The sequence below is a fragment of the Xyrauchen texanus genome, chromosome 2 (genome assembly GCF_025860055.1).
Source record: "Xyrauchen texanus isolate HMW12.3.18 chromosome 2, RBS_HiC_50CHRs, whole genome shotgun sequence".
Classification (NCBI taxonomy): Eukaryota; Metazoa; Chordata; class Actinopteri; order Cypriniformes; family Catostomidae; genus Xyrauchen; species Xyrauchen texanus.
This window is the reverse complement of record NC_068277.1, coordinates 10,803,945-10,831,544: the sequence shown is the minus strand read 5'-3', so window position 1 is coordinate 10,831,544 and position 27,600 is coordinate 10,803,945. Positions and strand designations below refer to the sequence as shown.

Genomic DNA, 27,600 nt, shown 5'->3' with positions numbered 1-27,600 from the left:
CTCCAAATCACTCTCATCGTTGATTATGTGAATGCGATTACTTCCTGGTTTCTATGGAACCAGATCCAGAGTCTCTATCACACTATCAGTGCCACAGGAAAAGGTAAACACATTTGAGTTGATGCAAGTTAGTAATTTGGTGGAATTGATTCGATGTCAGGGAACCGGAACGTTCGGTGACAACATGTCGAGTTCCTGTGTGATCCCATTGCTTAATTTGATGGACAATCTCAGCATTTATTAGTTACTGTTTGAGGTTAATTGAAACCAGTAATGGCTTTGTGTACGATCAGGTTCTTGAAAATAAAACCATTGCATCCTATTAAATTAATGACATTTTTAGGCAGCCCACAATAGAAACTTTGGTAGTCCTATAGTGGAAGCTTTAGAAACAGATAAAAAACATACAAGGTGGGGATCATTTAAAAATATTATTACAAAGAGACATCATTTACTATGATATAAGAACCTAGATATACTCCACCTAGTGGATTTCTGACACTAAATGATGTGTGTTAATGATTTCTTCTGAGCAGGTGTGCCCAATTTAGTAATAATGAAGTGAGAGTCTTTTCTTAAGTCACTTTTGTGTGTTGTAGGTTGCACCCTGAAGAAGGCATTTTTGCCAATACACGTAGGTTTGCACTCTTTTTCCCACTGATTTTAACTGTTATTGGTATAGCCATTGGCAATAAAGGCTTTTTAACTGTACTTTTGATCTGGAAGTGTGCCTTGGTTTTCCTTTTTTCTTTTTGGATTATTATTTTCTCATTCAAGAGCACCTTCATATTTTTTGAAGATCTTCAGGGCATACCGGATTTTGTTTTTTAATCCACTGCATTGTGCTTGCTTCCTACAGTGAACAGTCAAAGAGCCAGATTAAGAAGAAGAAAGCACTTCCTGACCAACTGCAGCTTAAGTGTGTGCCTGCCTCTGCAAGTGCCTGTTGCAGGATCTTCCTGTATTTCATAGAGTGCCTTGAAACCTTTGGAGAGAAGGTCACTAAAAAGACTCGTCTGTTGCTACAGAACTTTTTTACACACCTTATGTCCAAAACCAAACAATATCTTGGATCTTTTCTCAATTTCTCAGTATGTTTACAGTACATGCACAATTACAATAGAGCTATTAAAGCTACAGTCTTCATCTGTCTGTCCAAGTTTGCCGTCCAGTCTTCATCTGTCTGTGCCGAGGCCAATTGTGGTCGGATTTAGGTGTATGCTGGTGAAGCTGAGCTACATTCACATTATCTAGATCTGTGAGACAAACACTGCTAAATCAGACTGGTATGATTTAAGGTGGGCTAAAGTGTGTACATCAAATTTTAAAAAGGCAAATTATTGTTTTAGTCTGAATGAAATAGATTGACAGACTCAATAGGCCTGTAAATAATAAACGCTGATAATCCAGAGTTTAGGAAAAACGTTGATAATCATGACAACTGATTGCTTACTATACTTCTAATGGTTCTTTTAAAGGAGGTTTAAAGATCAAATCATTAAATGAATTCAAATCAAGAAGTTTTCTTTTAATCCAGTCACTAATTCATGCCTAATTTATGTTGATAAGACTTAAAATAACTTTAGTGCTCTGCGCTAAACCTTTGACTACTGAAATATTCCAGAATTTCTTCAAATTAAATGAAATGTGTTGATATAGAATTATTTGATTATATTTAATGTAAATTAACTGTGAGATATTTTCTATCTGCTACGTTTTTAGTTTCTAGATTTGACCATGTGTAAATTATAATGCATTTCAAGTTTACAATGTGCTTCAGTTATAGTTCTGTATAGTTTGTGGTTGTGAAAACTTAAAGGTAAAAATCATATTTGTATGTGCATAAAAAATGCCTCATATAAATGAGTGTCTAATACATTATATTCCAATAGATATTACATCATATGCAATGGAAAGTTTTCAGTAACGTGTCATGTTCAGTCAGTCAGCTCGCATTAATGGCATATTTAAATGATGAATTAATGCCATTCCTTATACTCTCTGCATTTTACATGCATTCTGTCTAAACAAAAATCAGTCTATACAGTGGTACCTTTGGTACATTTGTAAGTTTTGCATTTGCAAGTAAGCATTAAATAAAGCAATTAAAATAATAACTCCGCAATACCCACAATCCTATTTTTTGTAGCAAGCCCTTTCGACATTTAATCATGTACACGATATGAATTATAGATATCAACAATTTCATTTGCATTAGTAAAAATGCTTTTTCTTGATACCAGGAATGGAATTATTACCAGTGAATGTGCTCATTTTTATATCAGTAGTTACATTTGCACTAAAAAAAACGTAAATTCTTGGCCGGTTCATGCACGTATTAAATTCAAGGCCCTGATGCTGGCATACAGAACAGTCACTGGGTCTGCTCCAGCATACCTAAAAACATTTATGCAGAGCTACGTTCCCACCAGAAGCCTGCGGTCGGCTAAGGAACGTCGCCTTGTCATACCAAAACAAAGAGGCACCAAAACACTTTCCCAGACTTTCAGTTTCATCATACCACGGTGGTGGAATGACCTTCCCAACTCAATCCGGGAAGCTAACTCACTCTCTATCTTCAAAAAACGGCTAAAACCACGTCTTTTCCAAAAGCACTGAACCGGTCACTAAAAAAAATATATATATATATTATTTACATTTCTTGTTGCACTTAAATCTGTTTTGTTTACTATTCTGATGATAGTGAAACTTTTCGTACCACTGTCTCCTTCAGATGATTCGCTTATGTTTTCCTCTTTTGTAAGTCGCTTTGGATAAAAGCGTCTGCCAAATGAATAGTAAATGTAAATATAAAAAATATCATTTCAACTTGTTAAAAATGTAATTGTTAATATCTGTAACTGCTTTTACACTAGTAGAATTTCACAGTGATCTGTCATTCACACTGATTTAAAACGCAATTCCAGATGCCTATGATAGCTGTAAATGTATTTGAACATGTTAGATTTATTTTACAGGTCTGGAAATGGATTTCAAATATCAATAAATTGGGAAGTAATTAAAGATATCTAAAAAGCTTTTTTACTACTTTCAATCTCACTACAGAAGTCTGAAATTAGCATTGCCACTAGTGAAAACCAAATTACTGATATCAGAAATGAGCTTTTTTACTTATTGCAATTCAACCGTTGATATCAGAAACAGACAGTTGCAGTAGTAACAGTGTAATTATTGATATTAAAAATGATAATTTTTAGTAGTGCATTGCTGATTTGTGAAATGACAATTTTAACGAGTAAGATATTAATTATAGATATCTTTAATTGTGTTTAAAGCAGAAGTGAATAAACCAGCTTGTTAAATTCTATTTGTGAAAATGTTGTTACAGATAATTCAGTTTTGCACTAGTTAAAATTCCATTTGTGATATCGAGAATGAATGTTTTTACAAGTGCAAATGTAATTGTGTGTATCAAGAAAATTCAACGTTAGATGTCTATAATTCAAATCCTGCACGTGATTAAATGTCAAGGGCTTGCGATTTAACATTAGCAGTAAAAATGTCAAACACCTTGTGCTTTAATTTTCTACTTTAGGATGTGATGCCTTTAAGAATTCACTCCAGATTGTACATCCTTCTTGTACTGTATTAATGCATGTTGCCCTCACATATTCATAGTATTGAGTGTGCTGGGAGTGTTTGTCAGCGAGGGCTTGTTTGAAGTGTTCCGAGTCAATGGGAGTTAAACCCCACGTGTCTTAAGTGACAAGCAGGGCTTAATTCTCCCCATACGGGATGAGCGGGCCACCTCTTTCTGCTCCACTAAAATCAATAGGCAACATTCTATCTAGTGCAACAGTCAATAAGCAACACTTAAGGTGTCTGTAGAAACTAAAAGACGCCAATAATTGTTATTAATACCCTGAATTTCCCAGAGCACTGCGTTTAAGGCCAATTCTAGTGTAACAAGACTTCCACAAGCACTGGTTGTGCCTTGAAGCTACTACATGTAACTGTAATCAGATGCAAAACACGCTTGTGATTATGTAGTACATAATGAGGAAGGATTAGCATATGTAATACTTGGGTTATTACATTTGTGTAGTACTGTTATTTTTATGCATATCTATGGGGGGGGGGTTGTGTTCCAGAAAAGGCAATGATGGATTGCATGCAGCATTTCAGAAGAATCATTGGTTATTATTCAAGTCTGTCAATGTAAATCTAGGCTTAATAAATCAAGTATATTTGCAATGTATGAAATGGTAAAAGCATAGCTCACACAAAAATGAAAATGGCATAATTTTTCACATAGTGACCATGGGATGTCAAGATCCAAAAATGACAAAAAAGATATTTTAAAAGTATAGTAAAGAGTCCAATCTAATTCACACTTTTGCATATTGAAATTTGGAGCATTGCGTTCAGTTATGATACACTAGAGAACTGATATTTGATGTTACTTCACGTGTCAAGTTTGAATACAGTACATGCATTAGATGAGATTTGACTTTACAATTGGACATCAAGTGCCATCCCAACATGGTACAAAAATTGTTCATCATATATAATTAAACAAAAATGTCCTCAAAGTGTTTTGTGGGAGGATGAGGGCACGTCAAGCAACCTGTCCATGTTGGCATCTACCTACATTGGCTAGCTTCTACCAAGAGACAAATTTGGTGCAAAATAGTGGAGCGTGTCCATCAGCACTGTTTTGTGTTAGTCTATATAAAAGTGCTAGATAGGCTCTTTTTAAGTCTGTCATAGGGTTGCGCACATTTTTAAAAGGCAAAACAACTTGATTCGAGACACCTGCATTCTCTTCAATTCAATGCGTTAGCTTTTTTAATACAAGAACATGTTTGGTCTGAACGGATCCTAAATATACAAGATTATTTGGTTAGTTGCATTAGTAACACTTTACAGTAAGGGTGTATTTGAAACCATCAGTTAACGCAATAGTTGCCATGAACTAACAATTAACTTTTACAGTATTTTATATCTTGGTTAATGTCAATTTGTACATGTATAAATACATTTGAATATGAATAGTTAAAAATTTAAATAGTAAGAAAGTAAGTAAATGTTAACATTAGTGAATGCAATATGAACTAAAACAAATTAACATGAACTAAGATTACTAAATTGTGTGAAAATCATTGTTCTTTGTTAGTTCATGAACACATTTACCCCTGAGTCTTCTCTTTACTGTTGTTCATGAAACTGGTGTTGAGCGGGTAGAATTCAATGAAGCCGTCAGCGGAGGACATGTGAGGCGTCTATTTCTCAAACTAGAGACTCTGATGTACTTATCCTCTTGTTTAGTTGTACATCTGGCCTTCCACATCTCTTTCTGTCCTTGTTAGAGCCAGTTGTCCTTTGTCTTTGAAGACTGTAGTGTACACCTTTGTATGCAATCTTCAGATTTTTGGCAATTTCAAGTGCTGTATAGCCTTCATTCCTCAAAACAATGATTGACTGATGAGTTTCTAGAGAAAGCTGTTTTGCCATTTTTGACCTAATATTGACCTTAAGACATGCCAGTCTATTGCATACTGTGGCAACACAAAAACAAACACAAAGACAATGTTAAGCTTCATTTAATGAACCAAATAGCATTCAGCTGTGTTCAACTGCTAGAAATGAGGTCTGTCTAGATTTGATCAAAAATGACCTTTTTTCAAATAGTGATGTGGTGTTTGTTACATCAGTAATGTTCTGACTATACTTTGTGATCAGTTGAATGCCACTTTGGTGAATAAAAGTACCAATTTCCTTCTGAAACAGCAAAATCTGTATGTTATTCCAAACCTTTGGCCACCAGTATATATGGTCATTTCTACATGTACTTTTTTAACATTAAAAGTTGTATATATTAACATAAGTTTATGCACTATGAACTAACAATGAACAATTGTATTTTGATCAATTTACTTATCCAAGATGAATAAATGCTGAAAAAAACATTGTTCTTGATTATTAATGCATTTATCTTTGCTAACAAATAAAACCTTATTGTAAAGTGTTATAATTGCGTTAAATTTTTTGCATTTTCCCTGCTGTAAAGTGATATCAGAACAGACCTGCAAACCATTTTTGGGTTATGGCCGACCGGTTACCTCCTTTTAGTGTTATTAGAAACAAATAAGGCAAACTTAGTATTAGACTTGACTTAAAACAGTCTTATTTATAACTTGACTGTTAGAAAGCACAATTGAAAATTAATTAAATGAGGGGATTTTTGGTTCCATTACTTAACATGAACTTACAATGAATAATTACCTATATGGCATTTATTAATTTTAGTCCATGTTAATTTCAACATATAGTAATACATTTTTAAAAACAAAATATATGTTTTATGTATATATGTTTAAATGAGTTAGTGCACTATGAAATAACAATGAACAATTGTATTTTTAATAACTAGTTCATGATACCTTATGCATTATGATGTCATGGAATGGAACCTTATAGTAAAGTGTTACTGTTTGTTTTGTTTTTAGGATTTGTATTGACAGTAGACCTTGTCAGCTTCTATTGAAAGTTGGAGTGAGATGAAGAATCACTCTTTTTTTTCTTTTCTCCTTGTTGGTGCTGACAAATGCATGATATGATCCCTCCCTCTTTAGTCACCCTAAATCTCGGAGAGGAGCGGAAGGCATCTGTTCTAAGACCCACTGTAAAATGAACAGGCCTTATGACCCAAAACATCTCGGGATCCCAGAGCCAATCTGTGAGGTGAGGTTTTACTCTAAAGCCAGTGGCTCCCATTCACAGTGACACTAAGGCCATTATAATTCCCTTCATCATCACAAAGACCTTCAGCAGAAATCTCTTGTAAAGATGACTGCTGGAACTGCCATTCAGGAAGAGGATTTGAAAATGTCAGGCAATATCAGAGATTTGCCTCATTAAAGTGGGTGAGAGGGGCTTCCGCCAAAGACCATTTATTAGAGGGAAGAGGTCACACTGCAAAAAATCCTCAGTATTCAGAATTTATATTGTTTTCCAGTAAAAATATTTCAACTTCCTTAAAAGAAGATAAATTTCACTTATCAAATTGCTTATTGTTGTTTTCAGATAAAAGAAAAGTACAGTTCATCCAAAAATCTAATTGTTGTAATAATTTACTCACCCCTCATGTTGTTCCAAACCCACAAGACTTCCTTTATTCAGAGAAGTCATTGTGTTAAGATAATAATGTTTAAGAAAGTGAATGTTGATTGAGGTTTAAACTCTTCCTAATATCTCATTTTTGTCTTGTTTGGAACAACATGAGGGTTAGTAAATGATGACAGATATTACATTTATGGGTGAACTAATCTTCGATTATTTTTCATACTCATTTGGCAAATTTTTTTTTTCTTGTTTTAAGCATGAACCTCAAATCTTGTTATATATTGTTGATATATATATATATATATATATATATATATATATATATATATATATATATATATATATACAGTAGGTATCCAACCAGAATGACCCTCACTATCGTGGGGATTAACGCGCCGGTAAAACTTTAAATTCTCACATGTGAGATACGTTTGTAAAATCACTGCCAGGAAGCGCAAAGGGACACTTTTGGCACCATTGTTTACTGTGAAGAAAGTGTGATGTAATAATGCTAAATTAATGGCAGCATTGAAGTTATAGCTAAGTAAGCTCATTAATTGGCAGGGGCGGACTGGGAAGAAAAATCGGCCCGGGATTTTACATAGAAACCGGCCCAAAAGTTGTTGAGTTGGGTCATAACACGTGGCGGCCTATTTCAGCTTATCGCGGTCCATTCGGCCCACCGGGAAAATTCCTGGACTTCCCAATGGCCAGTCCACGCCTGTTAATTGGTGTATAAAAATTCAAATGCTAGAAAGTAAGCCATATCCAATAAATGAAAACTATTGCTTCATCTTCCTGAAAATCGCTATATATTTTAATATATTGCAAATACTCACTATTTTATTTGTTAGCCCTGCTTGGAAAAACAACAACAATGCATTTAATTAATGGTGTTACCGATGTTATAATTGACCCGGCTAGTCAGTAGTGATAAAATAGAGTGGTTCAATTGAAACCCTGTTTATGTATGTGCTCATAATATATATTGCATATAAGCTATTTTCTGAAAGCATTGTGTTATTATTTTTTAGTCCATAGAGTATTTTTATAGTTATTCATAGTTTCAGCTTCCTGGAAGCAGTCAAAAACATCACTCTGAAATGTTAATTTTACATTTTCAATAAAACAATGTATGGCTCCTTTAAGGCTTCCTCATGGCCTCATGTTCATGGTAATTCCTTTCAAAATGAAAACAAATTCTCTGCCAGCAGCAAAGAAAATGACATCATTTTGTCAAGCAGTGTCATCTATCATAATTATAATCAGAGAGTATTAGCTCACCCCTCACCTCTCTGTCTGATGGACATCTGATTAAATGTCCCCTGGCTGTTGTGAATAATTCAATTGTGGTTGTTTGTGTCTGTGTGAGCTCATCCCTACTTGATCAGTACTAAAAGTGATACAGAATTATATTTCAGGTGTTATTTTCCCCAATTCTGTAAGTAATGGAATAAATAAACACAAATAACAACCAATTAACAATTGGGAAATGAATGCATGGCACCTAAAATACATTTTTGGCCAAAGGAAAACAGCTAACCATATGAAGCCATATAACAAGATTACTGACAGCCCTGTGAGATCCAGTCAAAGATGACATCTTGAATTTGTAAAAGCTCCTCCCTACAGAACCCCATTCATCAGATGGATCAGGTGGATCCAGATCAAACTACCCCTCCAGGTATGTGTTTTCAACCAGAGGAAAGACTGAGTAGATGTATGTTTGGACAACTTGGCTTAACTCAGCTACAAGTTTTTGAATCTTTGTAGAGTCATTAGGCAAGTTGCTCAAAATAGTGATCTATAGCAAATCACTCATTTAAAGTAATCAAATTACTGATTACTTTGTAGGAAAAGTAATCACATTGCTAATTAGTTTACTTTTATTTTTAAAACACCTTTCACGGAGGTGTTCAATTCAAAATAATGTCAATAATTCCTTGTTCTTTAACATACACAAATCACACACTAAGCAACACTTGTTTTCCCCCTACAATGTCTCGTTATGGGGCCTTTTAGTGTTCACAGAAGTGCGAACAGATGTTTATGAACATAATTAATGTTTTAAATGTATAAAAGTATGTGTAATGTCTTCATGTGCATGTTGTAAAACCCTACCAAATTTGATTGCAGACCTACTGTATAGTATATAGTGAGTATATTGTATGGCAAATTATTTTATTTCCAAATGACAATTTGTTCTCCAAATCAAAACTATTAAACCAAATTTAAACATGACAAAGCATTTTTCACCAGTATGATGTATATAACTCGAAAGCCAAAAACATTTTTTTATTTATTTTTTTTACCCAAGGACACTGAGCTACGGGCTCTCTGCAGAGTGTTACAAATGTCTACATGTACCAGTGATTTATCTTGGGGAAGTGCTCCGTTAACCACGATACAAGTAAAGGTAACAAAGCAAAAACTATTCAATACAACACAAATCAGACATAAAGTAAACTTTCCACTTTACAAAAACATGTTCATTTCATTTTAGTCTAAACATATGTCTACTTCTGCATATCAGACAAACAGACAATAAACACAATATACAGATATATCAGAAAAGAAAACTGACAGGATGAGGTTCAATGGACCTCAAATATTACAAACGTAAACAGAGCATCCGAGCACTGACAATATAGAAGGAAATTAGAATGACCCTCTGTGGCAAGCGGCTAATTATTCTGTAGTTTTTGTGAATTCACAGCAGAAGGCATATCATCTCTGTCTGTGCACAGTAGATGTGTTCAATGATTTAAAGCCCAATTGCATCAAAGACTGTGCAGGATACGACCCCTCCCCGGTCAGTGTTGATTCCACCAAAATGATGAAATATTCTAGCAATGTTTTTGTCAGAATAACAGAGACATGGTACATCCACAGGGGACTGACCTATCAAAGTACAGGAAGTTAATATTCATGGCTGCTCTGTGTTCTGTGAAAGAACGGCACAACATCTACATTTCACAAGCCAAAATGTGACAATGTGAATATTACAGCAGTCTATGAAGAAATGCTGCTCTTTTTTTTACACAAACCACTGGAAAAAATGACATTTTTATTCTAATTAAAAATAATAAAGCTGATTTTTTTTTGTGTTTTTTTTTTTTGTGAATGTCACATTGGATAATTTTGGGCAAGAATATTCATGAATAACACAGTTGTTTGTTTTTAAACCATTGCTTAAATGTAAAATCAATTGCATTTGTATTTCTAGCATCCACTTTTTATTCAAGTGAGGCAAATCACTTTGAAGCGAAGAGAATTTTCTTCTTAAACAATTGCACCTACTGCTGGTCAACCCAGGGAACTGCATGTGACAAGCACTGTGATGATCATTTCTAAATAAATTAAATTGATAGTAGCAATTATACCATCTCCTAATAACATTATGAGCATTACAACATATTTGCAATATTATGTTTGTTACATTTTTGATACTAAACACTACAAGCCAAATCGTGCAGGTGTTCGCTTTGGTGTCATAGGCGTCGTGTCTTCTCTCCTTCCTGGAGTGCAGATCTTCGTTGACCTGTTTGGAAACCAACAAATGAGATGTTACTTTAGAAGGTTACATTTTAACATAATGTGCCAAAAGTTTAATATAATGCAGGGTTCCTATTCTTTTTGAGCGATGAAATTCAACTACTTTTTAATGACCATTTTTCCCTGGGCAAAATCAATGAAAATGTGCATTAGCTCTTTTTTAGTGAAGACTTTCACTAATGTAAAAATCTGGACAACTAGCCCCAGTCTCCCTATATATATATATATATAGTATCTGTATATATAGTATCTGTATACAGTTGAAGTTCACATAGACCTTAGCCAAATACGTTTGGCTACAACAACTCAGTTTTTTACAATTCCTGACATTTAAATGTAGAAAACATTCCCTGTCTTAGGTCAGTTAGGATCACAACTTTATTTTAAGGATGTGAAATGTCAGAATAAGTAGAGAATTATTTATTTTAGCCTTTCTTTCTTTCATCACATTACCAGTGGGTCAGAAGTTTACATACACTTTGTTTGTACTTGGTAGAATTGCCATTAAATTGTTTAACTTGGGTCAAACATTTTGGGAAACCTTCCACAATCTTCTCACAATATGTTGCTGGAATTTTGTCCCATTCCTCCAGACAGAACTGGTGTAACTGAGTCAGGTTTGTAGGCCTCTTTGCTCGCACACACTTTTTCAGTTTTTCAGATGTCAGACTGATCGCCACTCCAATACCTTGACTTTGTTGTCCTTGAGCCATTTTGCCACAACTTTTGAGGTATGCTTGGGGTCATTATCCATTTGGAAGACCCATTTGCAAATGTTGTTTCGATATATCCACATAAATTTCCTTCCTCATTATGTGGAATGGGGCAGTGGTGGCTCAGTGGTTGAGGCTCAGGGTTACTGACCAGAAGGTCGGGGGTTCAAGCCCCAGCACCACCAAGATGCCACTGTTGGGCCCTTGAGCAAGGCCCTTGACTCCAGGTTGCTCCAGGGGGATTGTCCTGCAATAAGTGCACTGTATGTCGCTTTGGATAAAAGCGTCTGCCAAATGCATAAATGTAAATGTAAATTATGCCATCTATTTTGTGAATTGCACAAGTCCCTCCTACAGCAAAGCACACCCACAACATGCTGTTCCACGGCTTGCAAGCCTCACCCTTTTTACTCCAAACATAGCAATGGTCATTATGGCCAAAAAGTGCAATTTTTGTTTCATCAACCCAGAGGAAATTTCTCAAAAAAGTAAGATCTTTGTCCCCATGTGCACTTGCAAACAGTAGTCTGGCTTTATTATGGGGGTTTTGGAGCAGTGGCTTCTTCCTTGCTGAGCAGCCTAATATGATATGCCGATATAGGACTCATTTTATTGTGGATATAGATACTTGTATACTGGTTTCCTCCAGCATCTTCACAAGGTCCTTTACTGTTGTTCTGGGATTGATTTGCACTTTTCGCACCAAACTACGTTCATCTCTAGGAGACAGAATGCTTCTCCATCCTGAGCAGTATGATGGCTGCATGGTCCCATGTTTTTTTACTTGCGTAGTATTGTTTGTACAGATAAACGTGGTACCTTCAGGCATTTGGAAATTGCTCCCAAGGATGAACCAGACTTGTGAAGGTCCACAATATTTTCTGTGGTCTTTGCTGATTTCTTTTGATTTTCCCTTGATGTCAAGCAAAGAGGCACTGAGTTTGAAGGTAGGCCTTAAAATACAACAGCAGGTACACCTCCAATTCAGTACACCTACAGTCAGAAGCTAATTGTCTAAAGGCTTGACACAATTTTCTGGAATTTTCCAAGCTGCTTAAAGGCACAGTTAACTTAATGTAAATGTCTGACCCACTGGAATTGTGCTAGTCAATTAAATGTGAAACAATTTGTCTGTAAATAATTGTTGGAAAAAATACTTGTGTCATGCTAAAAGTGGACGCCCTAAACGACTTGTCAAAACTATAGTTTGCTAATATTAAAACTGTGGAGTGATTAAAAAATGTGTTTTAATTACTTCAACCTAAGTGCATGTAAATATCTGACTTCAACTGTATATTGTATATTATAGAAATGTCCATGACACGTTTTAATGAATTACCATGACTTTTCCAGGCCTGAAAAAAAACTGTTTTAAAATTCCATGATATTTCCACGCAACAACAGAAGTTGTAAATTGGCTCTAAGACTGAATGAACAGATTAGACAGAGTGGTGACGAGGAGGTTAGAGGAGAAAGAAAAGGACAGTTTGTCTCTGTGGGGACCTGCGGTACACAGGTCTGATGTAGCTGACAGGACGATCTATCATCTTTAATTACAGTGCAGCACATCGCTCCCCTCCTCACACCGCCAGCAATTACATCCATCAGGCCACGACCCTTATCCTCCTCCAGCACAGACTCAACTCACACCTCCATCACCCTCACTCACCTCACTTTACTTTACTTTCTGCTGCCTGCTATACTCTCCCTTTTTTATTTTTTTATAAAGTTATCCAAAAGTGATATAGCAATATAACATTTTTTGAAATTAACTTGATTTACAATGCTAAGGTGTTGTGGGTGGTTTTAGTGTGTTGCCATGCAGTTGCTATGGTGCGCTAGGTGTTTTTTTTACTGGCTATGAGCCCACTCCCGAGCCTCTAAAATATTCTTGTCCCTAGATATGCTTCAGGTTCATCCTTTAATGTAAGTCTAAGCGTTTTTTGATGGCTGTTTTATTTTCTGCCGGAAGAAAATCTGAAAAATTAACAGCACTCCATTATAAAACCCCTAACCCTAAGCATTAAATTTTGACATGTACCTCGTCCAGCACCGTTTTTGCTAAGAACATGAATGTTAGCTCAAATCATGCAGCTTGTTAAAGGGAGTTTGCTATCTTCTTGTTTTGGGACAAAATTTCATGCAACCATATGGTTTGGGTTAAGAAAAAAGACTTTGTAGAATACAGTAGATATAAACATGAACATAGCATTTAATTGATCATATTTATTACACATTATAGCCACTATTTATTTACTACATTTTGCACTCGTTCACTTATTGGGCCTGCACATATTCCAATTTACATATTTACAGTTTAGGATCTGCACTTACATACCAACTAGGCATACATACTTACTCACATATTCTGCATATTCTATATATTTTTAGTATTTGCAAATAATCTCTTTCCTCCCCTCTTTACCTTGTTTTTGTTGTTTTTTGCACAGCTGTAGTGTACCTACGCCTCACTACAAGCATTTCAATGTACAATTGCCACTGACATTTTGTGTACATGACAAATAATCTTTAAATGGATGAGTGAAAAATCCTATAGACTTCTATTGAAAAAGTCCCCACACATATCTAGGGATCAGGATGTCATACGAGCGATTTTCCACCGATATGGTTCAGGTTTGAGTTCCTGGGCCAGTGCGAATTCTTGAACTGTTCCGCTCATTTACACCACACAAAAGGCCGTTCCAGGGCTAAAAACCTGGTACTGCACCAGCCCCAAAAGCTTGCTGGTCTCAACGCAGGAACAGATTACATCGGGATAATGCTTTATCAACAGATTTTTCACAAACAACAAAAGTAGCTACCGTCTGTAGCAACGAGTACTTCTTCACTTCTTCAAAATTATCAGACATAAATAGCATTCAGGTAACGCAGACAAAATAAGCAATGTCAATTACCACAAAAAAATGTTTTTAAACATATTTGACTCATCCCTCCTTTTCTTTTAAAAATAGCAAAAATCGAGGTTACAGTGAGGCACTTACAATGGAAGTGAACGTAGACAATTTTTATTGTGTTTAAAAGGTGGAAATGTGAAGCAAATAATTTTATGAAAGCCCTTTTATTCTTCTGTTAAACTCATGTATTCTTTGAGCTGTAAAGTTGTTTAAATTGTCATTTTTACTGATGTTTTTAGGATTTGTTGACATTATATCATCATGGAAACGAAGTTGTAAAATTGGCAATAACTTTACACAAAAAAGGTTAGTAAGCTATTTTACACTAAAATCAAGTTAACACATGTACTATTTATGTCTTGTGGCTATACTTTTGAAACAGCGAGTAAGTATTTTAATGTTTACGGATTGGCCCCCATTCTCTTCCATTGTAAGTACCTCACTGGAACACAGATTTTTGCTTTTATTAAAGAAAAAGAAGGATTTGAGGCAGTACTATGCCACAAATCTCTTTTTCCTCTCTAAAGAGAACACAGCACTGTCCTGTGGGTGCTATATGGGTCATGTGAGGTCACACAAGCTCTGATCTCATCAGCAGATCAGACAGAATCTTCCTATCAGCTTATTTAAAACCACATGAAGGCATCAGAACTCAAGAGGGAGGCCGGCACCTTAATTATCCATCTCCCCATCATGCAAATCAAAAGTCTAATCCCCGCTTTTAATGTGATTATTGTCAGGACGTCCATCACACAGACAGTCATCCCAAGGCTTTGATACAGAGATAAAAGTCCTGATTAATTAATAAAGTGTTATTGCTCAGAACATATCTCCCGCTTTTGTGGAGCTGACAGGTGTGTGTAAAATTAATTTCCTGGATAAGTCTGAAAATTAGCGTCTGTCTCTCTTCCCCGTCTGTGGTGGCATAATTTAAATTGCTACAGTAATAGAGGTCAGCCAGAAGTCAATATTATTTCTTTTTCTCAATTGTGGAGATGGGAGGTGAGAAAAAGCTCATCACAGAGAAGACAAGATGATGGTAAGTGAGGAAAGAGACAAGAAAGATGGAGTCAGTATCAGAGAGGGGAGCGATAGAGGGGGATAATTGTCTTCCCAAAAATTGCGGCATTAGTATTTCAGCGTGGCAGCCTTTTGATTAATTCTTTCTAAATAGGATGATTCAGATTTTGTAGAACACGAGCAGTCATTTTAAAAGAATATTCCGGTTCAATACAAGTTAAGCTAAAACAACAGCATTTGAGGCATAAATGTTGATTTAGACTAGCCGTCCTTTGTTTTGTTTTTTTAAAGCAGGGTAGGGTTTAAAGGGGTCTTGAAATGGAGAATCAAATTTTCCTTTATATTTAGACATGTAAGAGTTAATTGTACTATAAAAATATACTGTAAATTTCAGACTTCCTCCCCAGTCTAAAAAGATCATTTATAGTTGCCACCCTGCTGAAATGTCTTGTTCTGAAATCTGTGTGTTTGTGACATCACAAAACATTGCTCATTTCTATTTACACAACACACAACATGCGTCATTGCACCCTTGGCCCCGCCCACTGTTCAAGTCAAGAGAGCAGGCCTTGTGTGGCTAACTATTCCTGAACACAAATGGGACCCATCTGGACTATTTTGAATTATTTTGTATATGAACATGAACTACACAGACTCTTTGACAGCTTCCATGTTTCTCGCCACTGTTAAAAGACGCAGTGTCAAGTTACAACTCTGAAAGGAAGAAGCGATTTTCTGCCTCTTGTTGTCGTTAATGGATGCATTCTTCTGCACAATTTGTAATTGTTGGTGTATGTAAGCAGACTACATGGGCATCTTTGACTGTTTCGATGTGTTTCCGGTGATGTGCACCTCAGTGTGCCGACAGTATGTATGTGTGTCATTTCACCGTGCTTTGGATTATGTGTGTGAGTTTTATTTGGATAATATCAGCGTGGATTATTTGGGAACCAGACATAATGCGATTCAAGCTTTGCAAAGGAACTGTTATTGAAGAATGGGGCAGTTAAAAACACTTTGACCCGATCAAAAAAGTAAATAAACGTTCATGAATATTTCAAATGTCATGATTTTTTGATAGTTTATGGTGCTGCTGTGATTGAGATGAGCGGTTTAATACATTCAGATGCAATATGTTGGATGTACGTTGTGTATAAACCCTGAAATTTACTTTAATAATGTTGTGGAGCTTGTTCTTTCTCTTCTGATTGAGTTTCAAATATGGCTGATTTCAAGGGGCAGCACGCTGTTAGCCAATCATAACTGAGGGTGTTTACAAAAACGGTGGAAATATTTCATATATTACTAAATTATGATTGTTTTGGTGCAAAAAATTATTATATTATCAGTGGACCTCAGGGTAAGATAATAAAATTATACTTCATGACCCCTTTAAAATGCAGAAATGTGAAACTTATAATTTCATAAAAGCACTAACATAAATTCTTCAGTGAAAACTCATGAATATTTGAGCTGTAAAGTTGTTTAAATCATCATCTTACCAGTCATTTTAGGCTTTTACGTTATGTCGTCGTGGCAACAAAGTTGTAGAATTGGATATAACTTTACACAGAAAAGGTTAGCAAGCGATTTTATCACAAAAACATATGAACACGTGTATTTTTTAAGGATTGGCCTCATTCAATTCCATTGAATGTGCCTCACTGTAACCCACTGTAATATTTTTGCTTGGGCAAGTCAAAATGAATTTATGTGATAATCAATATAATGCCACAAATGCTGTCGATTTAGCTTAACTTGTATTGAGCCCAGAATATTCCTTTAAAGGTGAGGAAGTGACTCCAGCACTTAAGAGTAAGGACTCCCCTATCAGGCCAGTATGACACTACATTTTGCATTTGTGATGAGGAGGATGGGGTCGGGCCTTGGGGTTGGACCCCAAATGGGCTAATCAGCCGAGGAGAGGGATAAAGACGAGCCAAATGTGGCAGTTCATGAGAGAGAGAGCCACACACAGCTGCCATTTGTGCGTTTATGTTTGTGTCTTTTTGTTTAAGGTTCATTAAATATTACTTTGATGATTCGTCCAGTAATATTCTCCTTTCCCATTTTAACTCACCCTGTTATAGTGTTAAACATGTTCATGTTGTTTCATGCCTTGCAAAGTTAAACATTTAATTGTATGAGATACAAGTGAACCGTTCCAATTGTTGTTGCGAAGTCTGCTGATTTAAATGTTATCTAGCAAGCTAACAAAGTAAATGAGGTTTTAAATGCAGAGCAAGGATCGTCCAGTGACTCGAAGTGCTACGGTTGCATTAAAGTGCATCATGGATCCGCATATGTGGTTAAGTGTCGCTCTGTATTTGAGCCTTTCTTATTTCTTTGACAGTTTTGTGCAATAAGATGTTATAGGTATTTAGCGCACTTATTTGTTAAATATCTGTTAGTTACCATATCCCTCTGAAATGCATCCGATCGAGGTCACGTGGACATAACGCAGCCTAATTATATATGGGTTACTTAACACTGACTATTTGACTTGTAGTTAACACACAACTAGTCAATTATGAAAATGTTATTTAATTATTTAATGAAAAAATATAAATATTGGCACATATAAATTTCCATTGCTAAAATACTAAATGTTTGTGTGTGGTGGGGCCAGTAAAAATGTTGGCAGGGCAAGTAAAAATTCAGAACTTCTGACCCAACCAAGCTAACGGAACAAAGTCCTTATTATTGAGCCCTGAGTGACGGATGTATTTGTCAGGGCAGTGGCTGAAGTACCTGACGCTGCCAAGATTGCTCTTCTTGTCCTGCTCTTCTTTCCGTGCCCTGATCTGATCTTGAGCCAGTGACATCTCCTCCTCCATATTGGATATCTCCTCCTTGGCTCTCCGTCGGTTCTCCTGGAAGAGAGACCAAAATAAGTGAGTCAGAGCAAGAGACAGAACGGTGGAGTTATTTATGTGTATATTTAAAGGAGGATGTTATTTACCTGTCTGCTCTTGTTTGCATGTTTGATACTGTAGAACATTGGCCCCAGCTCTGCCAGCCACTCGCCGTCAACTGCCGTTACACACTGCATGTACTCCTAAAATACATGCACATATATTTCAATCAATCATGACTAGGGGTAAGAAATGTATTGAATCAAACTGATATTGTGATGATTTTACGGCACTTCTAAGTTTCCTAAAGACTGTCATTAGCCTAGTGAAAATTAGACTAATAAGACTAGTAGATATTCTTATTGTACACACACACACACACACACACACACACACACACACACACACACGGTCTAATAATTCAGACTATTTAAATGCATTACATTATTGTGATAAAGTAAAGCATTGATAAGTCAATACGAAAAGGGCTTTAGAATGCAATATATTGTTTAATTGCATATTTTTGAACATAAGTCTATCATTGGTTTGGTAAATGAATTTTTGTTGTATGATTAATTGCAATGAATTAATGCGTTCAATCAACAGTCCTAATTCTGATAATTATACTAGGTTTGTGCTTGTTCCTTGTTTCATGACTTATGTGTGTCAGAGAGCTCTCATTTAACCCTTTAAGGTCTGAATGTGTTTTTAAAGATTAGCTGTTTCAGTGGCATGCCCAAAATTAAAAGCTGTAAAAAAATCTACAAAAAAAGCAGTGTTAATTGTTTGGTATCATTTTAAAGAAAACAAATTATATAGACTATGATAAATTAAGAGACAATCTGCCTAAGAAAAAAGAAAACTTGAGCCAAAAATTAACTTTTTTTCTGATTTGACAGTAAATATCACAGGGTGTCAATAAGGTTGCAATCATCTGATTTGAAATTACTGTACATTTTAAAAAAAAATATGAAATTCCCATGGTAAAACATCAAATAGTGTGTAGTTGTAGAGCTTTCAATATAGCAAAGGGTGAATATAATTTACAAATCACACATTTTTGTATTTATTAGCATTTTTCATACCGTCCCAACTTTTTTAGAATTGGGGTTGCATGTCAAAGACATATACTTATCTATTACTCATTATATTTAGAACTATGAGTAAATCAAATAGGATGGTTGTATTCTACTCTTTGAGAGTTTTTCAACAACATATGACACATAGATATTTGATCAGTTTTATATTTTAACTGATTATAATAATATGTACAGAGCAAAATGATTCGTAAATTATCAAAATGGAATACTTCTGATTTGTCTGCAAATTTCAAAGCACTTGCTCAGTTTTGGTGATTATGCCTGCATGCACTGTACAGCTATCTCAGTAGCAAATATGTTGCGAGTTGGAAAGTTTGATTCATTTCAGTATATCAGTTGTTTCAAACTGTCCGTTTAAGTGAGTCAGTTCAAATCTCTCAACGATTCCTTTGAGTCATGAATCAAAATAGTTAACATCTCCACATGGCATTTTACATGCTTTAAGATGTTTTAGTTAAAAATATATGTAATATATGAAGGTCATATTCAAGGACTTAAAAATGAGGAGGAGAAAGTACCTTTGTGGTCATAACCAGCTCATGGTAGATGATGTAGTCCGGAGTGTAACCCATCCCAAACAGAGAACTGGTAGGGTGCAAATGACAGGGCATCCCTGTTCTTACATTTACATACTCCCCTATTCCCTATACACACAAACACAGGTCAGAATGAGACTTAACACATTGCTTTCAATAGCACTATATCAATGTTCTTCTGCCAGTTTCAGGCTTTATACCTTTAATTTAGCAGCCTGGTGGAAGTATGCAGCACAAATGCACTTTCTGATCACATCCCAGTCTGAGCCGCTGGAGACCAGGTTCATTTTCTGCTGCACCATGATGTCTTTGAGCTGAGACCGCACCTCACGCACCTGTGATGCACCCACAGAATTAGTCAGTACAATCTCTATTAAAGCAAAAAACATAATTTAAAAAAATTAGCAAAGATAAAATAATAATAAATTTTTTTTGCAAAGAGACAAGTAAGATCGACACAAATAAGAACAATTAAAACATTTCTCAAAATTACAAATCAGATAATACAAATATGATCTCTGCATATCCCAATATTATGAAAGAATGACTAAAGTTCATATTTAGCAAAGTCTATGATAAATATTCCTGTTTGGATGATTTTTTTCTTGAGGGAACCGAACATCACCTGCTTGCATGTGAAGCATCTGAGACATGTAAATGATCAGTCACAGTTTGTTTTGTTGTTACGTGCCATTGTGTTACTACTATAATAGATCGGTGTGCAGTACAGCGTCATTTAAACGGCCCGCATATCAGAGCGGCAGATGGCAGCATTTGAGCTCATAATGCTAAAGTGCTCGCCTGTTTCATTCTCTGTCCAACAGTTCCCTGTAACTTTTAACTGTCTTGTCTAATGATATCAATATATATCAATAAAGCTAATATCAAATACCGCATGCAAATATGAGTATATCTCGTTTAAACAGATATAATAAACCAACCTAACAAAACTTTAGCAGGTCCAGCGTCCTGCAGAGCGCTCATAAATTTTCCTCTGAAGCACGTATTCTCTAATCAACAGTTCCCTATAACTTTTCTAATAATAAAAGGCAAATATCTATCAAACTTCTATTTGTCTGCAAATATGCAGATATCTCATTTAAAAAGATGTAATTCACAAAAATCCAGCATTTCTTTTGTCAAGTGCTCATCTAACATCTTCCTCTGAAGCGTGTATTCTATCGAACAGAATCAAAACCTTCAGATCAGGATCAAAATTCCTCTGACACACAAATTATGATGACAATCCAAGTAGGCGATCCAGGCCGTTTAAACTGTCAGGAGATGGATCCGCACAAGCGCATGAGTGCAACTTCAAGGCTGCATCCGAAACCAGGAAAATGCTACCTACGGAGGCTGTATACGGAGGTACGATGAAAATAATGTGCTTTTCAAACTGTTCAGAGACCAGTTTCCTTAAGAGTTCCATTCTTTCAAAACAGAAAGCGCTTCACGAGTATGTACAATTGGTTTGATTCAATATTTTTTGAGTAAATGCGATTGCTAAAGTGTACATCCCATCCATGGTTGCTGAACTACTGTGTGTGCTGTTATTTCTTTCTTCCTAATATATTAATAATTTCTTCATCTGCAAATAAATTACTAACATTTGATGACTAAACAGAAATCTGAAGAAACTCCTATCTACCATTTAAAATATGTGTGAAATTGAGTAAATATAGTGCTAAATAAGAGTTTATTAAAATTTATTTTAGCAATTTAATGTTAGTTATTTACTATATTAAATTGTGTGATATATCGGCATTGTATTGTCCACCATGCTCTCTGGATATCGGCATCAGCCATTAAAAAACCCATATCGGTTGACCACTAGTGTGGATTGTTTGTTGTTTGTAAACCTTTGTAAAAAAAGTTTTAAATGTAATATCGATTTTGCAGCAGCACACTCACAGCCCGTAAGAATGCGCTTTTACTCATTTTGCATGCAAAAAGGGCCTTTACATAGAAGTCTGTAAGGTACAAATGGCCAGAGAGTGCGATTTTGGAAGAGAAAAATTAGAAAATGATTATGAGATAAATGAGAAAAAATGATATGCCCCTTTTAAGAAATTAATTTGTAGTTCAATGTGACAGCTCAGACTGACATACCTTGCGCATGGCTTTGGTGTGGATGAAGTGATCGTTACACCAGATGCTGGAGTAATTGTTGTTCTTCCACTGCAGGTAAACGTTGAGGTAGGTCAGGTGATCACTCTCAGGCACTGAGAACTTCTCTCTCACCTGGTCACTCTCCTCTTCTCGACCCTGTACAAGACCAGCAGATTAAACCAAAACATGCACAGCACCTACATGCACAACTATACAAGATTTAGAAGTCAAGATTTCCTAGGATAATGAAAACCTTAGTAGCAACAATGCTGCTAGAGTTGGAAAGTTTGATTCATTTGCATGAATTAGTTGATTCAATGTTTCAGCAGCATCATTTAAAGAATGTTCACAGATAACTCTACATGACATTTTATATGCTTTAAAATATTTTATTACAAATATGTAGGTAATTATTTTGTTATCTGTTTTAGGGATTTCCAATTCTGTATCAATACTATTTGATATAAATGATGGTTCTTGAGATCAATAATAATAAAAAACCTTTAATCAATTTCAGAGCAAATACATCAATATTGATATATATACCTATATTAGCATTGTCGGAATTAACACGTTAACCAGATGCAATTAATAAAAAAGTTTAACAAGTTATTATTCTTAAACACGGTTAACGCATTTACTGTTAATACAGTATAAACCATTTCCAGCAGCCATCACGCCAACACCTTATCCTTGAGTAATCATGCTAAATTGATCATTTTTTACTAGAAAAGTACTTGCTATTATATCAAACACAGCCGAAAGCTGTTTGGTTCGTTAAATGAAGCTCAACATTGTCTTTTTGTTTGCTTTTGTGTTGCCACAGTATGCAATAGACTGGCATGTTTTAAGGTCAATATTAGGTCAAAAATGGCTAAAAAAGAAACTGCTTTCTCAAGAAACTCATCAGTCAGTCATTGTTTTGAGGAATGAAGGCTATAAAATGCTTGAAATTGCCAAAAACTGAAGATTTCAAACAAAGGTGTGCACTACAGTCTTCAAAGACAAAGGACAACAGGCTCGAACAAGGACAGAAAGAGATGTGAAAATCCCAGGAGATCAGCAGTTATAGAAATACAATTATGCAATGCAATTATCTATCAGCCAATTGTGTGGCAGCAGTGCAATGCATACAATCATGCAGATATGGGTCAGGAGCTTCAGTTAATGTTCACATCAACCATCAGAATGGGAAAAAAAAATGTATCTCTGTGATTTGGACAGTGTCATTATTGTTGGTGCCAGATGGTCTGGTTTGAATATTTCTGTAACTGCTGATCCCTGGGATTTTCACACACAGTCTCTAGAATTTACTCAAATGGTGCCAAAAAAAAAAAACTAACAAAAAAATCCAGTGAGGGGCAGTTCTGTTCAGAGGTCAGCTGAGAATGGCCAGACTGGTTCGAACTGACAATCTCTACGGTAACTCAGATAACAGCTCTATACAATTGTGGTTGAGCTGTTTTGGCAGCATGAGGGGGACCTACACAATAATAGGCTGGTGGTTTTAATGTTGTGGCTGATCGGTGTATACAATATTGTCAAAAGGCTGTAAAATATCAAAATGTTATTTTTTTGCTGCATTACCCAGCCCTATGAACCTATTTGGTACCTTTGGTCTGTAAAAGATGGACGGCACCGACAGCATGGAGACAATGATGAGGATATCAGCACTACAACCCATGTCACATGACACAATCAGCATTTTAGACAGAGCTGGATCCAGAGGAAACTCCACCATAAGCCGCCCAGTTGGTGTCAGACCACCTGAGACAGTAATGAGAGAAGAGAGCATCCTCAAATACAAGAAAAAGTCAAACAAGATTAGAAAGCACCTCTTTCCAAAAGTGCTGACAGTGGGAAAATCATTACACTTCAAGTTTCAGATGAACTTTTTAGTAGCTCAGATGTCAAAGATTACATGATGGACTAAGAAGATTAGTGTGAGAGTGCAGTGAATAGCAGAGCAGATACTCTGGGCAGGTAAACCTTAATCGGATATAATCTGCTGTTAACACGGGACGGGAGCTAGAAGGAAAAGTGCTCCACATGGTCAAATCCCCTTAAACCCCCAAGAGATATGCAGGAAATGAGATTGATTTCTTTCTGGTCACACAATAAAAGCTTTTACTTTAGTTGCTACTGCTGAAATTAGAGCAAGAACTTCGGTAAGACCTTAATACTTCACTGCAGCAACTCGAAAAAATTCACAATATTAAATCTACTCAGCTAGAATTAAAGTTACCTTTAAAAGAGTTTTCCCTATTAATTGTTATAATCCATAAAATTCAAACACTAGCAGGTTAATTTACACTGACCCAAAATTACGTATAATAATAAACTCCCAAACACAAAACTGTTCTTGTGTACTTAAGGTATAGTTAACCCAAAAATTAAAATTCTGTTGTTATATACTTTCACTCACCAAATTACTTTCCAAACTGCAATGCAATGACAATGGTGAATGGTGACCGAGACTTTGGTTCCACCAAAGAAAGTCAGTCATACAGGTCTTGAACAACATATAAATGGATGAGAATATTTTCATTTCACAGGACAAATCCCTATAAATGTGAGATTCAGGCTGAGGCTTCTCACCTGTGTTGTCCAGAGCTCCCAAAATCCACAGCTGGTACATGGAGTTGAGCATGTTGTCTTCAGGTGGAGGGTCCATGAAGTGGAAGAGCAGAAGTTCTTGCACTCCCAGAGACTTCAGCAGCAGCACAACATTGGCCAGGTTGGTGCGCTGGATCTCCGGAATAGTGGTGGTCAGCATTTCATTTTTGAAGGCACTTTGAGTGTATAACCTGAAGTGAACAGACACAGAGGAGAGAAATGTGACCTCATTGAACAGAAATTAAAAAGGTGCAGTGTGATAAATGTGGCAAGCAATAAATCTCATTTTAAGTTTTTGTCCAAACCAGACATAACTCTTTCAAGTGACCAAACATTTGGATTTCTATTTCTGTCATATCTCACTTGGAAGACCTGCCTGCAGTGAAATCTCACTGGTGCAAAATCACACTCCAAATATTTGTATAGAAAACATTAAAAGGATGGTTTACCCAAAAATGAAATTTCTCTCATCATTTACTCACCAATAAATCTTAAAATGTACAATAATTCTCCACTTTCACTTTGTTCTTTTTTTATTTTGCCGATTCACATTCTTTGCGCATACCGCCAACTACTGGGCAGGGAGGAGAATTTATAGTAAAAAACTGACTTAAATATTGATCTGTTTCTCACCCACACCCATCATATCACTTCTGAAGATATTGGTTTAACAACTGGAGTCAAATAAAACATTTAAAAAAATAAAATAAGACAATAAATAAAGCAATAAAACTCTTGTTTTGGCAGTTTTGCACCATCCTATTCTATATAATACAAATTTAAAGGATAAAAACTTAATTTAATCTTAAAATGTATGCTAAATTAAGCTAATTCTTAAACTAAAGAAGAGAAAATGCATGAGGGTCCGTCATAAAGTCAACATGAAACGGCATTCGCAAACCATTTTTCTTCAGCATGAGGAGTCACGTGGGCCAGGAATCGAAACCACCAACCCTGCGATTAGTGGCCAACCCGCTCTACCACCTGAGCCACAGCCGCCCCCTATCAAATAAGAGGGCTTCGTGGAGTAAGCTGAAAGAAAAGCTGTTTCAGAGGCGGAGCAAGTGATTACATATTGATGAAAGATTACGAAGACAAACGTTTTCTCTTTGAAATAACGTGCACAATAAGACCAGACACAAGTATTTAAAAAGTAAATAGGGTCAATTTTGATTTCATGTTGACATTAAGATTAATGTAAATAGTAATTTTATAAAATAAATAAAGCTAAATATCACAGCTCTCTTTGCTGCTCCAGAGACAGATCTGAGAGAACAGCAGATTTTGGCAGCTATTCAACTAAATGGATTATCCCTCTGAAGAAGACCTGAAGAGGGAACCCTGGAAAGCTCTGTAGTACAGTGCATGCATTTATGCATATCAGCAGAGTCTTACTGGCTCTTCTGAAGGTGCAGCAAACACAGGCAGGAATGCCTTTGAGTTATGGATTCAACATGCAAGCCACTCACACATCACCACAGTATAAAGCATCTGACTAAACATAATTGATTCTTGATGCACAGATGTTTGGTGAAGGTTGCATGCAACTAATCCAGCATGTGCCACAACACTTTTATGAGCTGCCAGAAACAGACACAGGGAAACAAAACCCTTGTGTGTATTTTCCTTTGTGTACCAGGAAAACAGCAGGACAGTGTCACTGTCTCTTTGAGGGTGTGCAGATTTCAAGATGGTCACGGTCAAAAAGCCCAGAGGAGACTTTGTGTCACATTCTCAGAGGTCTAAACAAAAATTAAACTGCATGAAAACCTTTAGAGATTACATCCTGTCTGCCTCCTGCAGTCGCTCTGACTTTACCGATAGAGAGGGGAAAAAAAAAAGAGCAACTGGCAAAAAGATACTGTAATAAAGATCAGAATGCAGATCTGACTGAATCTCAGTGATGTGCAAACATGAACACAATACTCATACATAATCTGTCTCCATTAGCTCACAGAGACCAGACGAATACTAATGCCTTAGGGGCAGTATACACAACTTTTGCATCAGTTTTTCTATATAAACAACTGTAAGTTTCAGAACTCAGAACATCCTCCTTGATACAAAAAGAGCATTTATTTAAACGAAACTGCAAAATTGTCTTATTTGAATTTTCCCTACTTTGTGACACCACACAGATGAATACATCAGCACATGACTGCCTCCACAGCAAGACATCAATGCCTACATTTACATCATCACACCCAAGGCCCGCCCACTGGCGCTCAGTCAGAAAGGTGAAGAGGAGAGGACAAGGCGGGCCTACAATTCATCTCTTCCAAAGGGGACTTACTTTGACCGTTATCATGCATCTCACACAGCTTTTTAAATGCGCAATGTCAAATTATTACTCTTAAAAGTAGATCCCCATTCTGCCTCTAGCTCTTTGAGTCCTGGATGTGTTTAGCACCCATCTGCATAATTTATAATTGTTGGTATATGTACACATGAACGTCTTTGATCGCTTTATTACATTTTCGGTGATGTGTGCCAGGTTTTAAAAGCGGTGCAAGCTCATCTTTCAAAAACGCATCTTTTCTGCTCCATTCCATTGCTGCCACAGGCTGGAGTAAACAGATGGTGAAAGATGTCTTGCATGTGAAGACAAGCGTCTCTGCTTTGGCATCTGTTGAAGCATCCCAACCTCAGGAAATAGTGACTTTAGTTTAACAAAGTTCCTGATTGCATCAGTGCAGGATGATATGTCTGAACGTCATGTTTCACCATGAATTGTATTATGTGTGTTCAGAACATTTTATCGTGGTTTGTATGTGTGTTCGTCTTATTTCAACATTTATTATATGTGTTTTCGGCTCATATCAGTGTGGATTGCTTGTGAACAAATCACAATATGATTTTAACTTTGCAAAGGAAGTCCATGAACCGTTATTGAAAGCTGGGGCAGTTAAAAACACTATTGGAAACGACCAAAAAACGTAAGTAACAATTCCATTTATGAATGTTTGATATTTATAGTTTAAGGTGCTGCAGTGCTTGAGTGAACAGTTTGATACATTCGTATGCAATGTGTTGGGTGTGCATTATATTTAATCCCTGAAATGTATTTATTTAGGAGCTGGATCATTCTCTTCTGA

At 36.1% G+C, this 27,600-nt stretch overlaps 2 protein-coding genes across 3 annotated transcripts in view; one reads left to right on the top strand and one right to left on the bottom strand.

Moving 5' to 3' along the window:
- Positions 1 to 1,161, top strand: part of LOC127652640 (polyamine-modulated factor 1-binding protein 1) — a 33,883-nt gene extending 32,722 nt beyond the window's left edge. Inside the window, exon 16 of the mRNA XM_052138902.1 lies at positions 860 to 1,161. Within this exon, the coding sequence (XP_051994862.1) occupies positions 860 to 862 (3 nt within the window). The 3' untranslated portion in view covers positions 863 to 1,161. The remainder of the gene's footprint in view (positions 1 to 859) is intronic.
- An 8,101-nt stretch (positions 1,162 to 9,262) lies between these two features.
- Positions 9,263 to 27,600, bottom strand: part of dhx38 (DEAH (Asp-Glu-Ala-His) box polypeptide 38) — a 37,692-nt gene continuing 19,354 nt past the window's right edge. For both annotated transcript variants that reach the window (XM_052150791.1, XM_052150799.1), the window contains 8 exons: positions 24,488 to 24,696; positions 23,502 to 23,656; positions 21,890 to 22,045; positions 19,981 to 20,115; positions 19,763 to 19,888; positions 18,252 to 18,347; positions 18,041 to 18,162; positions 9,263 to 10,627 (listed from right to left, as the gene is read on the bottom strand). In XM_052150791.1, coding sequence (XP_052006751.1) covers positions 10,543 to 10,627; positions 18,041 to 18,162; positions 18,252 to 18,347; positions 19,763 to 19,888; positions 19,981 to 20,115; positions 21,890 to 22,045; positions 23,502 to 23,656; positions 24,488 to 24,696 — 1,084 coding nt within the window. In that variant the 3' untranslated portion in view covers positions 9,263 to 10,542. The remainder of the gene's footprint in view (positions 10,628 to 18,040; positions 18,163 to 18,251; positions 18,348 to 19,762; positions 19,889 to 19,980; positions 20,116 to 21,889; positions 22,046 to 23,501; positions 23,657 to 24,487; positions 24,697 to 27,600) is intronic.